This window comes from Gorilla gorilla, chromosome 14 (genome assembly GCF_029281585.2).
Source record: "Gorilla gorilla gorilla isolate KB3781 chromosome 14, NHGRI_mGorGor1-v2.1_pri, whole genome shotgun sequence".
In the NCBI taxonomy this organism is placed as follows: Eukaryota; Metazoa; Chordata; class Mammalia; order Primates; family Hominidae; genus Gorilla; species Gorilla gorilla.
In genome coordinates, this window is record NC_073238.2 from 32,518,123 (window position 1) to 32,529,625 (window position 11,503).

Consider the following 11,503-nt stretch of genomic DNA (forward strand, 5'->3'; position numbering starts at 1 on the left):
TCATTGTCCAAGGCTCCCAAGGACCAAAAAAGAAGGTGCAAAAAATGCTTAAAATTAGCCAAGTAACTCTGACCTGGAGTGCTGAAGTTCATTCCCTTTCTACATCATTTCCATAATATCTCCATATCCAAATGGTATCCCAGAATACATGAAGGAATTAGGAAGTCTAAGAAGTTAAATGGAAAATAATAGCATGGGTAAAGTGCAATTAATGCCATAGGCAGGAAAGGCAAATACACTGATTTAGCTGAGATTTAACACAACTTTGGAATTCAGCTTGGCAAAGCAAGAGGGGACATTGGAAAAGCCATACCTTGCTAAGAGAGAAAGTAGCTTTCTATTCTGAAGCAGCTATATATGTGCAGTCATAGAAGGCCCAAACCACGAGAGAAATGAGCAGTCTGGTTTATCGGAAGAATCCAAGGCAAGAAGGCTTTTACATGTAGCTAAATCACTGATCTTGAGAGGTCAAGGATGATAGAAACCTTATTTAATGACAAGGTAACAAAAACAGAAATAATACTTTTTAAATTATTTTTAAAATCTTACTTGTGATGCATACTAATGTCCTAGAGTTGTGTGAGCTTTTCTCCAGAAGTACAGATTCACAAAGCATTATTTATTTATTTATTTATTTATTTATTATACTTTAAGTTCTGGGATACATGTGCAGAATGTGCAGGTTTGTTACATAGGTATACACATGCCATGGTGGTTTGCTGCACCCGTCAACACATCATCTATGTTAGGTATTTCTCCTAATGCCATCACTCTCCTAGCCCCTCACCCCATAATAGGCCCCATTGTGTGATGTTCCCCTCCTTGTGTCCATGTGATCTCATTGTTCAGTTCCCACTTGTGAGTGAGAATATGTGATACTTAGTTTTTTGTTCCTGTGTTAGTTTGCTTAGAATGATGGTTTCCAGCTTCATCCATGATTATTTTGAGAAAAGTTTAGAGTAAAACAAAGGATAGACCAAGGGCCTCTGTGGTCAGAGTTTGTGCTCTGAAAGGGGGTCCCTTTCTCCATGGTGCTAGGCAGTCATGGTGATACACAGACAAAACAGAAATGATCTCCCTATTTTCTTCAACAAAGTTCCAATTACTCCCAGCATCTTCACAATGGGTGAGAATGAACCTCTGTTGAGTGCAACATGCTCCGTGGTTTGTGTTTCTTTACTTTTTTGTTTTGCTGCAAGGTTGCAGGCTCCTTTGTAGTCTACGAACACCTTGAGAGCAGGGATGGCCTTTATTCATCATTGTTCTTATTCCTTAGCTCAAGGCCTGGACACATAGCAGGCATTTAATAAAGTGAGTTCTGTTAACCTTATCTTTAAATGTTGATGTTGTTTTCTTTTCAGGGGAAAAACTTATTTAGGTCACACACATACACACATACCACATGCAGTCACACTCCAGAAAAGTAAATCCAACACATACACACACACAAAGAACAACTGATGTAAAAAATAGTAATGGTAAATTGAAGGCAATAAAACATTTATTTTTATACTAAAATTAAAAAATAAGATATGAAGAAAGCTGAGCATAAAAGATTGACATATACAGAAGCTACAAGAAAACAGACCCACAAAGCATTATTTCATGTCTTCATGTATTGATTTTTTTTCTCTAACATGGGGAATGAGGTAGGATTTCCATTGCCTCCCACTTTCTGTTGGCTGCTGATGGCTACATTTCCTTTTCTGAGAATCTCACATGTTGACCATAGATATTGTTGTCACTAAATAAACCACAGGCACCATTAATCAAATAGGAATTCATGAAAGGGAAAGAGGTATAGTGGGTTGAATAATTTTTCCCTAAATTTATATGCATCTGTGTCTTAGTTCATTTGAGCTGCTATAACAAAAATACCATAGACTAGGTAATTTATAAACAAAAGAAAATTTATTGCTCATAGTTCTGGAGGCTGGGAAGTGCAAGATCAAGATGACTTCCTATTCAGTGTTTGGTGGGGGTTTACTCACTGCTTCATAGATGGTGTCTTCTTGCTGCATCCTCACATGGCAGAAAGGTTGACCAAGGCCCTTAAAGCCTCTTTTATAGGGTATTAATCCAATTCATGAGGAATCTGTGTTCATGGCTTAATCACTCCCCCCCTCCCAAAAAAAGCCACATCTCTTAACACTCTCATATTGGGGATTAAGTTTCAACATATGGGCTGGGCATGGTGGCTCATGCCTGTAATCCCAGCACTTTGGGAGGCTGAAGTGGGTGAATCACCTGAGGTCAGGAGTTCGAGACCAGCCTGGCCAACTTGGTGAAACCCTGTCTCTACGAAAAGTACTGGGCGTGGTGGCACGCACCTGTAATCCCAGCTACTAGGGAGGCTGAGGCAGGAGAACCGCTTGAACCCAGGAAGTGGAGGTTGCAGTGAGCTGAGATGGTGCCACTGCACTAAAGCCCAGGTAACAGAGCAAGACTCTGTCTCAAAAAAAAAAAAGTTTCAACATACGAATTTTGGGGGTACACAAACATTCAGAGCATTCCAACCTGGAACATCAGAATGTGACCTTATTTGAAAAGAGAATCTTTGTAGATATATTTGGGATATAAAAAGGATTCTGGGATAAAACCATCCTGGATTTACAGTGCATACAAAAATCTAGTGTAATGTCTGGCGTCTGTATGAGAAGAGGGAAAAATACAGAGACACAGGGTATAAGGCCATTTGTAACCTCTGGCAGAGATTGGAGTTATCCTGCCACAGACCAAGAAATGCAAAGGCCCAGAAGAAGATGAAAGAGGCAAGGAAGGATTGCAACCTTCCAAGGAAGGGTGTCCCTGCTAACACCTTGATTTTGGACTTCTGACCTTCACAACAGTGAGAGAATACATTCTTGTTGTTTAAGCCACCCAGTTTGTGGTACTTTGTTACAGTGGCCTCACGAAACTAATACAGGAGGTTTTTTGTTTAGCATATTACAGGATATTGACTTGAGTAGGAGCTCAGATTTCACAGAGAGATAGTTGGATGAGGTCTATGTATTAACACCACATTGAATATAAACTCTATAAGTGGGAAGCACTGTTTCCAGGAAGAGCAAATACCACATTCCAACCATATTGATGGTTGTTGAGTCAGGGCCCTCTTATTCTATGAGATTCCTGTCGAAACTACCTTATCAGCAACTGTCTGGCTGAGAGCAAGAATAATCTTTTGCCTCTTTTATACACAGATTTTATGTAGTTAATTAAATAAATGTTAATTTAAATTAATAAAAATCATACTAAAGCAATTTCTAAAAATATATTTATCAGCCACTTTTTTTTAAGTCTTCAATAGAATAATGAAATCCATGAAAAATCCTCAGGTTTTCAGAGTTTCATCTTGATATCTTAGCATTCTGTCAAACTACAGGCTGAGGGAGAAACATTCTGCAGCTTCCCTTGGAAAACCCACTTTGGATCCACCTTTCCACAGAGGCATTTTTCAGGATTTCTGTGTCTAGATTTCTCTCTGGGAAAACCAGGGATAAAACATCAGACACATTACTTGCAGCCCAGGGAATGTTCAGCTGGCATACATGACTAGACCAGTGGTAGAAGGCATGCAGGACTTAGGATTTCACATTTCTTTACATTTGACCTTTACATTTCTAACAAGAAAGGCATTGTTTATTAATGTCTTCATTTTACACAGGAAAAAAAAATGAAGATCGGGATAGTTAAGGCAGTAATTTTCCTATGTTTTTCACTCTTTTGAGGAATGGGCTGGCCCCGGGAGATGGGATGCAGTGAGAAGGAAGAAAAGGCAGCCTAGCTTTTAACTCATCAAAGTCAAAAGTCTTATGGACACACCTTTGCAATACCTCCCCTGGAAGTGACTTAAGTGTTATGTATTTCCATATGCCCTTATTTTAGTAATTTTTCCACGGGAAAACAAACCCATGACTCAGTAAAATTTGACGAAGTAAATCGCCTAAAATTTCACAACAAAACTCCCCCTAAATGTCGGTGGGAAGCCACAGTTAGAAACAAATTTTGGCCTACTATTTTTCAACTAATTTTTAAAATAGTGGTAAAATACACATAACATAAAATTCACCATCTTAACCATTTTTAAGTGTGCAGTTCAATAGTGTTAAGTGAATTACATTGTTGTGTAATCAATGTCCAGAACTTTTCCATCTGTCACAACTGAAACTCTATCCCCATTAAACAACTCCTCATTTTCCCCTCTCCTCAGCTCCTGGCAACCATAATTCTACTTTCCATTTCTATGCATTTTATTACTTTAGACACTTCATGTAAGTGGACTCATAGTATTTGTCTTTTTGTGGCTTGCTTATTTTACTTAGCATGTCTGCAAGATGCATCCACATTGTAGTATTGTGTCAGAGTTTCATTCCCATTTAAGGCTGAATAATATATGTATATTATTATATATATAATATATATATTATATTATATATAATATTATATATATATTATATATTATATTATATATATATTATATTATATATATAATATATATTATTATATATAAAATAATATATATATAATAATATATTATTATATATAAAATAATATATATATAATAATATATATTATTATATATAAAATAATATATATAATAATATATATAATATATATATATATACATACATACAAATTTTGTTTCCATTCATCTGTAGATGAACACTTGTGTAGTTTCTAATCTTGACTATTGTAAGTAATGCTGCTATGAACATAGGTGTACACTCTACCTACTACTTTTAATCACAATTTAAACCCTTCCATTTTGAGAAAAGTTGTAAAATAACAGAATATGTTTTATTTAGAAAATTAATCATTTTTATTCTCAGATATGAGAACAACACAAATAAAGTATTTTTCTTTGAAGTTCATAAAATGCCATTGCATAATTTATTTTTACATAAAAATACTTTCTGGGTTGAGCATGGTGACTCATACCTATAATCCCAACACTTTGGGAGGCTGAGGTGGGAAGATCACTTGAGGCCAAGAGATCAAGACCAACCTGGGCAAGAGAGTGAGACCCTATCTCTACAAAAACTTTAAAAAATTAACCAGGCATGGTGGTGGATGCCTGTAGACCCAGCTACTCAGGAGGCAGAGGTGGGAGGATAGTTTGAGGCCAGGAGTTCAAGGCTGCAATGAGCTATAATCATGCTACCGGGCTCCAGCCTGGGCAATGGAGTGAGAACCTGTCTCAGGAAGAAGGAGAAGAGAAGGAAGGAAGGAAAAAGAGAAAGAAAAAAGAGAAAGAGAAAAGAAAGAAAGGAAGAAAGGAAGGAAGGAAGGAAGAAGGGAGAAAGAAAGAAAGAAAGAAAGAAAGAAAGAAAGAAAAAAGAAAGAGGGAGGGAGGGAGGAAGGAAGGAAGGAAAGAAAGAAAGAAAGAGAGAAAGAAAGAAAGAAAGAAAGAAAGAAAGAAAAAAGAAAGAGGGAGGGAGGAAGGAAGGAAAGAAAGAAAGAAAGAAAGAGAGAAAGAAAAGGAGAAAGAAAGAAAGGAAAGAAAGAGAGAAAGAGAAAGAAGAAAGAAAGAAAGACAAAATTTCAGAGTATGTTGCTGCTTTGAATTGAGTTGTGCATTGGGAAGCATCAGTCTCCCAGGGAGGGACAGAGAGCTGATAAGGTAGCATGCATTCTCCCAAATCTGTCCCACCCAGGGAATAATGTGCTAGATTTTTCTGACATGCTTCTGGAGGGAAAAGTGCCTCGCAGAATCATTTCCCATTACTAAATTCACCTGGTTTATTACATCTCATGAATGAAATTTTTCAATTAAGTCTTCCCCTTGTTTTTGTTGTGTTGTAACTAGTTTAGGATGACTGTTCTACTTAGAGATGGTATCTTAGTCCATTTAGGCTGTTACAGAAATTTTTATTACAAAAATACCATAAACTGGGTAGGTTATAAACAACATAAATTTATTTCTTACAGTACTAGAGGCTTGGAAAGCTGAGATTAAGTCACTATCAGAATCAGTATCTGGTGAGGCCATTTCCTGGTTCACAGACAATGGCTGTCTTCTCACTGTGTCTTCTCCTACAATTGATTTCTCCTGCAGTGGATCTCCTGCATGTCTTTGATAAGAACACTAGTCTCATTCACCAATTCATGAATCACTAATCACTTATGAAAGGCTCCATCTCCTAATGCCATCATATTGGGAATTAGAATTTCAACATAGGAATTTTGGGGGAATATTAGTCTATTGTTGATGGTTTGATGACCTAATTCTCATGGTGGTTTTAACCCATGCTCCCTTTTAATAAACATAAAATGTTGTAAAATTATATACTTTTTCTCATAGACAACTCCCCCCCTTCCTCATACTTTATCCTCTTTAAAATTGCTGATATACTTAGAAGATGGTTTAGTTTCTAGGCATTTCTGCAGACTGATTAGGTAGAGCTTTTATTTTTCTTTGGCCAAATATTATATTTCTTTTCTTTTTTTTTTTTTTTTTGAGACGGAATTTCCCTTTTGTTGCCCAGGCTGGAGTGCAATGGCCCAATTTCAGCTCACTGCAATCCACCTCCCAGGTTCAAGCAATTCTCCTGCCTCAGCCTCCTGAGTAGCTGGGATTACAGGCATGAGCCACGATGACCGGCTAATTTTGTATTTTTAGTAGAGACGGGGTTTCTCCATGTTGGTCAGGCTGGTCTTGAACTCCTGACCTCAGGTGATCCGCCTGCCTCAGCCTCCCAAAGTGCTGGGATTACAGGCATAAGCCACCGCGCCCGGCCCTATATTTACTTTCAAGTATATGCATTCTACTTTGATCCTCCTAATTCTGATCCTCTCTCCATTACCTCTTCCCCAAAAACCTTCTAAGGATCATGTCATTTTAATTAGGAAGTTATTTGGCTACCTTCAAAATATGATTTTTCTTTATAAATATTGGACTAATAACTCCAATTTGTGCACACAACATCTGAAGAATGTTACGAACATGTGTGAACTCTGTAAGGCTCCCAGTCCAACTTTTTTTTTGAAATGGAGTTTTGCTCTTGTCACCCAGGCTGGAGTGCAATGGTGTGATCTTGGCACACTGCAACCTCCGCCTCCTGGGTTCAAGTGATTCTCCTACCTCAGTCTCCTGAGTAGCTGGGATTACAGGCACTTGCCACCATGCCCAGCTAATTTTTGTATTTTTAGTAGAGACGGGGTTTTACCATGTTGGCCAGGGTTGTCTCAATCTCTTAACCTCATGATCTGCCCGCCTTGGCCTCCCAAAGTGCTGGGATTATAGGCGTGTGCCACTGCGCCCAGTCCCGGTCCAACTTTTATTTCATTTTCATCTTTCCTAATCCAGCCTTGTGCTGGAAGCTTCTTCAGACTAAACCAAGAAAACCTTAGGTCTTCATGTTCATATGGGGACTTTAATGTTGATATGGCATTTGTACACTTTAAAATATTTACACATATGTTAACCTTGTGGTGATTCTCTGAGGCATGAGAGATACTATTTTCCTTGTTTTATAGAAGAGAAAACTTGAATTACAGAGAGGTGAAGTGACCGCCCTGAGGGCTTCCCCAGCTAGCAAATTCAGGATAGGCTGAGCTGGATTTCAGGTTCTCTGGCTTCCAGTCTGGTACTCTTCCTGCTATTCCATGCTGTGTTTTCTGATTGAAAAATCATAAGTCTGGTATTTCTCAGCTTGGTCAAATCTGTTTAAAGATCACTTAGCCCACTTTTGTCTGAGTCCATATGAACCAAGTGATCCTTTAATCTGTCTTACTGAGTAAATGCACCCTTCCTGAAGTAAGTGAGTACCCTACGGAGTTAGGTGCTGAGCTGAGCTGCAGTCCTGGGTTATTTATTGCCAATTTGGCATCACCAACTCTCCCTTCTAAGGGTTCCTCTGTCTTTCATAAAAGTTGGGAGCTATATTTGCAGAACGCCCTTCCCATATGGTTATAGGTTGGTTTACCAAGAAGTCCCTTCCCTTGCTGAAGATTTGGAAGGCTGAAACGAATGACAGGCTAAAGGGGGTTAGAGGCAGAAATGTGGACAGCCATGAGATTCTAAGAGGCTCCACCAGAAAGCCACTCCCTTCATCACTGCAGACAGTGATGGTTGAAGAGAAATATCTAGAAGTTCAAGGACAATGGACAATGAACAGGAAACTATTCAGCTGGGAGCTGAGCTGAGGTTGTCCACCGTGGCTTCGTTGACCTCAGCTTCCCCTAGTCTTCCAATGGTTGTATAGGCTTTTTGACATCTGCATTAAACCTTTTTAATTTGGATTATCTAGAGCAATCAGTTTTTCTTGACTAAACCCTGACTGATAGAATCATTCCCATGCTAAGTGCTAACATTTTGATTATGACTTTTATTCTTATTGCTAGAGTATAATTTCAAAAGATATAATTAGGACACTGATGCAAATATAATATGAATATATGGCAAGGATTTTGTTCAACTCATTAGTTAGGTGGGGAAACAATTAGATATTAAGACCAGTTCAAACAATATTTGAGGAGCTAGGTATTTATAGACCATTTAATTTTAAAATGTTAAGATATTTGGGTTATATATAAAACTTGTTAATATCTTACAGAGCAATGCATAATAACATTTGGGGTTATATTTTCCACCAAATCATATGCCTTTCCATGGGACAAAAATCAACATGTTAAAGTAAAACTTCTGGGACCTTCAATAGATATTTTTTAAATTAGCATCATCATCATCATCATTTGCTATACACTTGATAGGTTATAGACACTACAGTAACATGTTCTCAAACATGTAATTGTCCTTTCAACAATTCTGTGAGGTGGATTTTGTCATCTCCATTTTAGAGATTTGGAAACTGAGCCCAGTGAACCCACCTGACCTCCTCAAGGTCATGGACTGAGTTAGAGCTAGGGTTTAAATCCAGATTTGTCTCACACTGAGGCCTGTGATTTCCTCCTAGTTCACTATCACCTAATTAATTCAGATGCTCCTGACTCTCTCTGCGTTAATTAATAAAATCAGCCTGGAGAATAACAAAGTTGAAAACTAAGCAAAGGAACACAACTGAATACAAAATGCTATTACAAAAGATTAACGGCTTTGAAAAGTAAAAGCAGTATGAACTATGCCATGTAAACCTTAGGGGGATAAGGGCCTTAGATTATTCAAAAGATAAATATATTTGGAAATTTTTTAAAATTTTTTATTTTTTTAATTATACTTTAAGTTCTATGGTACATGTGCACAACATGCGGGTTTGTTACGTAGGTATACATGTGCCATGTTGGTTTGCTGCACCCATTAACTTGCCATTTACCTTAGGTATTTCTCCTAATGCTCTCCCTCCCCCCGCCCCCACCCCACAACAGGCCCTATGGTGTGATGTTCCCTGCCCTGTGTCCAAGTGTTCTCATTTGGAAAAATTTTAACAACCGAGATTAAAAATCCAAAGTTGCCATTTCCACCAGATTATTTTTTCACGGTCTGTGATGTGCCAAGTATAAAGAATAGGAGTAACATAAATGCAGGCCCCAACCAAGCAGAGTCTCTCAAACTTGAATAGAGCACGGGACCTACTTAGTAGAGGGAGTGAGGGAGAGAGAGTTCCCAAACTCTGAGCCCATGCCCTCTCATCCAAAAGTTTAGAGAGCACAGCTTGCGAGATTCATGGTCAAAATAGGCCTGATCATTTTTGGTGCTAGAATAAGATAAATTGTGTCTTTCAATTAACATTTTTCTATTTGCAACATTCTTACTTCATCCTCAGCCAGTGTAAAAATCAAAGTTTTATTGTAGATTAAAGAAAATAAATGAAAACATGGACAAAAAAGATAAGTGAATTAATATGAGTTGTGGTTAAGGGCATAGACTCTGGAGTCAGAATGTCTGTGTTCAAATCCTGACTCTACTGTGTCCTGTGAAACTTTGGGTTGGTCACTCAACCTGTCTGTGCCTCAGTGTTGTAAATGTCCAGTGGGTTTACCTTGGCCACTGCCTAGACAGAGCCAATTAATCAAGACGGGAATTGCAATGGAGAAAGAGTGAATTCACACAGAGCCAGCTGTACAGGAGACTGGAGATTCATTATTTCTCAAATCCATCTCCCAGAGCTTTCAGAGATTTTAAGGATAATTTGGTGCATGGAGGAAGGCCAGTGAGTCCAGAGTGCTGATTGGTTAGGTCAGAGATAAAATCATAGGGAATTGAAGTTGTCCTCTTTCACTGAGTCAGTTCCTGGGTGGGGGCCACAAGATCAGATGAGCCAGTTTATCGATCTGAGTGTTTCAATAAACTGGGTGCCAGCTGATCCATCAAGTGCAGGGTCTCAAAATAACTCAAGCACTGATCTTAGGAGCAGTTTAGGGAGGATTAGAATCTTGTAGCCTCCAGCTGCATGACTCCTAAACGATAATTTCTAATTTTGTAGCTAATTTGTTAGTCTTACAAAGGCAGTCTAGTCCCCAGGCAAGAAGGAGGTTTGTTTTGAGAAAGGGGTGTTAATATCTTTGTTTTACACTATAAAGTAAGTTCCTCCCAAAGTTAGTTCACCCTACACCCAGGAATGAACAAGGACAGCTTGGAGGTAAAAAGCAGATGGAGTTGGTTAGGTCAGATCTCTTTCTCAGTTATAAGTTTGCAATAGCTGTTTCATTGTCTTCATCTATAAAAACAGGGCTAATAAGAATTATACCTCCGTTCATCAACACCAACATCTTTGCCAGGACCAAGATAGATCCCAGCGCCTTGGTGCAGACGCTGGAGCTGGATGTCAGGAGCGTAACTTCCATCAGGAGAGGTGCAGAGGCCAAGACCGTTTTGCCCAAGAAGGAGAAAATGAAGCTGAGGCGTGAGCAATGCTTGCAGAAAATCGAAGCCATAAAACTGGCTGAGCAGAAGCACAGGGAGGAGCGGAGGCGGAGGGCCACGGTGGTGGTGGGGGACCTGCACCCGCTCAGGGATGCCCTGCCCGAGCTGCTGGGGCTCGAGGCTGGCAGCCGGCGCCAAGCCTGCAGCAGGGAGAGCAACAAGCCCCGGCCCTCAGAGCTCAGTCGGATGAGCGCAGCCCAGAGACAGCACCTTCTCGAGGAAGGAAGGACCCGGTTTCAGGAGCTGCTGGGCAGTCCGGCCTACAGAGCCAGCCCCCTGGTGGCCATCGGGCAGACGCTGGCCCGGCAGATGCAGCTGGAAGATGGCGGCCAGCTCTGACCAGGGCAGCGGGCATGCCACAACTCCTCAGGACACATGTGTGGGCCAAGTAGAGAGCGCCGGCCCCTCAAGTACCATGGCCTGAGCCTGGTGGACACCCTTCCTTCTGGTCGGTTGTGGGGCTCAATAAATGGCTCTGTGAACTTCCCCTGCACCCCCAGGGCCGTTCCCATGAGCTGCTCCCTGATTCACAGGGCTGGGCCCACCCTGGGACAGCTGCCCCCGCTCTCCTCAGGACAACAAGCCACATCCCTCCACTGGGGGCCCTAGCCCCCAAGCAGTCAGGGTGGACCGTGCACAGGGTTTGTGGGGACTGCAGTTGTGGAGGCCCCAAGTCCA

General features: G+C 40.1%; 1 protein-coding gene across 1 annotated transcript; it reads left to right on the forward strand.

The window, feature by feature from the left end:
- The first annotated feature begins 10,552 nt into the window (after window positions 1-10,552).
- On the forward strand, window positions 10,553-11,288 carry LOC129526444 (ribosome biogenesis protein SLX9 homolog). The gene has a single exon (XM_055360626.2). It carries the CDS (start codon window positions 10,553-10,555, stop codon window positions 11,162-11,164), a length of 612 nt encoding a protein of 203 aa, XP_055216601.2. The 3' UTR covers window positions 11,165-11,288.
- Window positions 11,289-11,503: the final 215 nt, after the last annotated feature.

What these genes read in the sequence shown, in the direction of transcription:
- LOC129526444 (XM_055360626.2), top strand. Translation starts at nt 10,553, where the DNA reads ATGGAGTTGGTTAGGTCAGATCTCTTTCTCAGTTATAAGTTTGCAATA.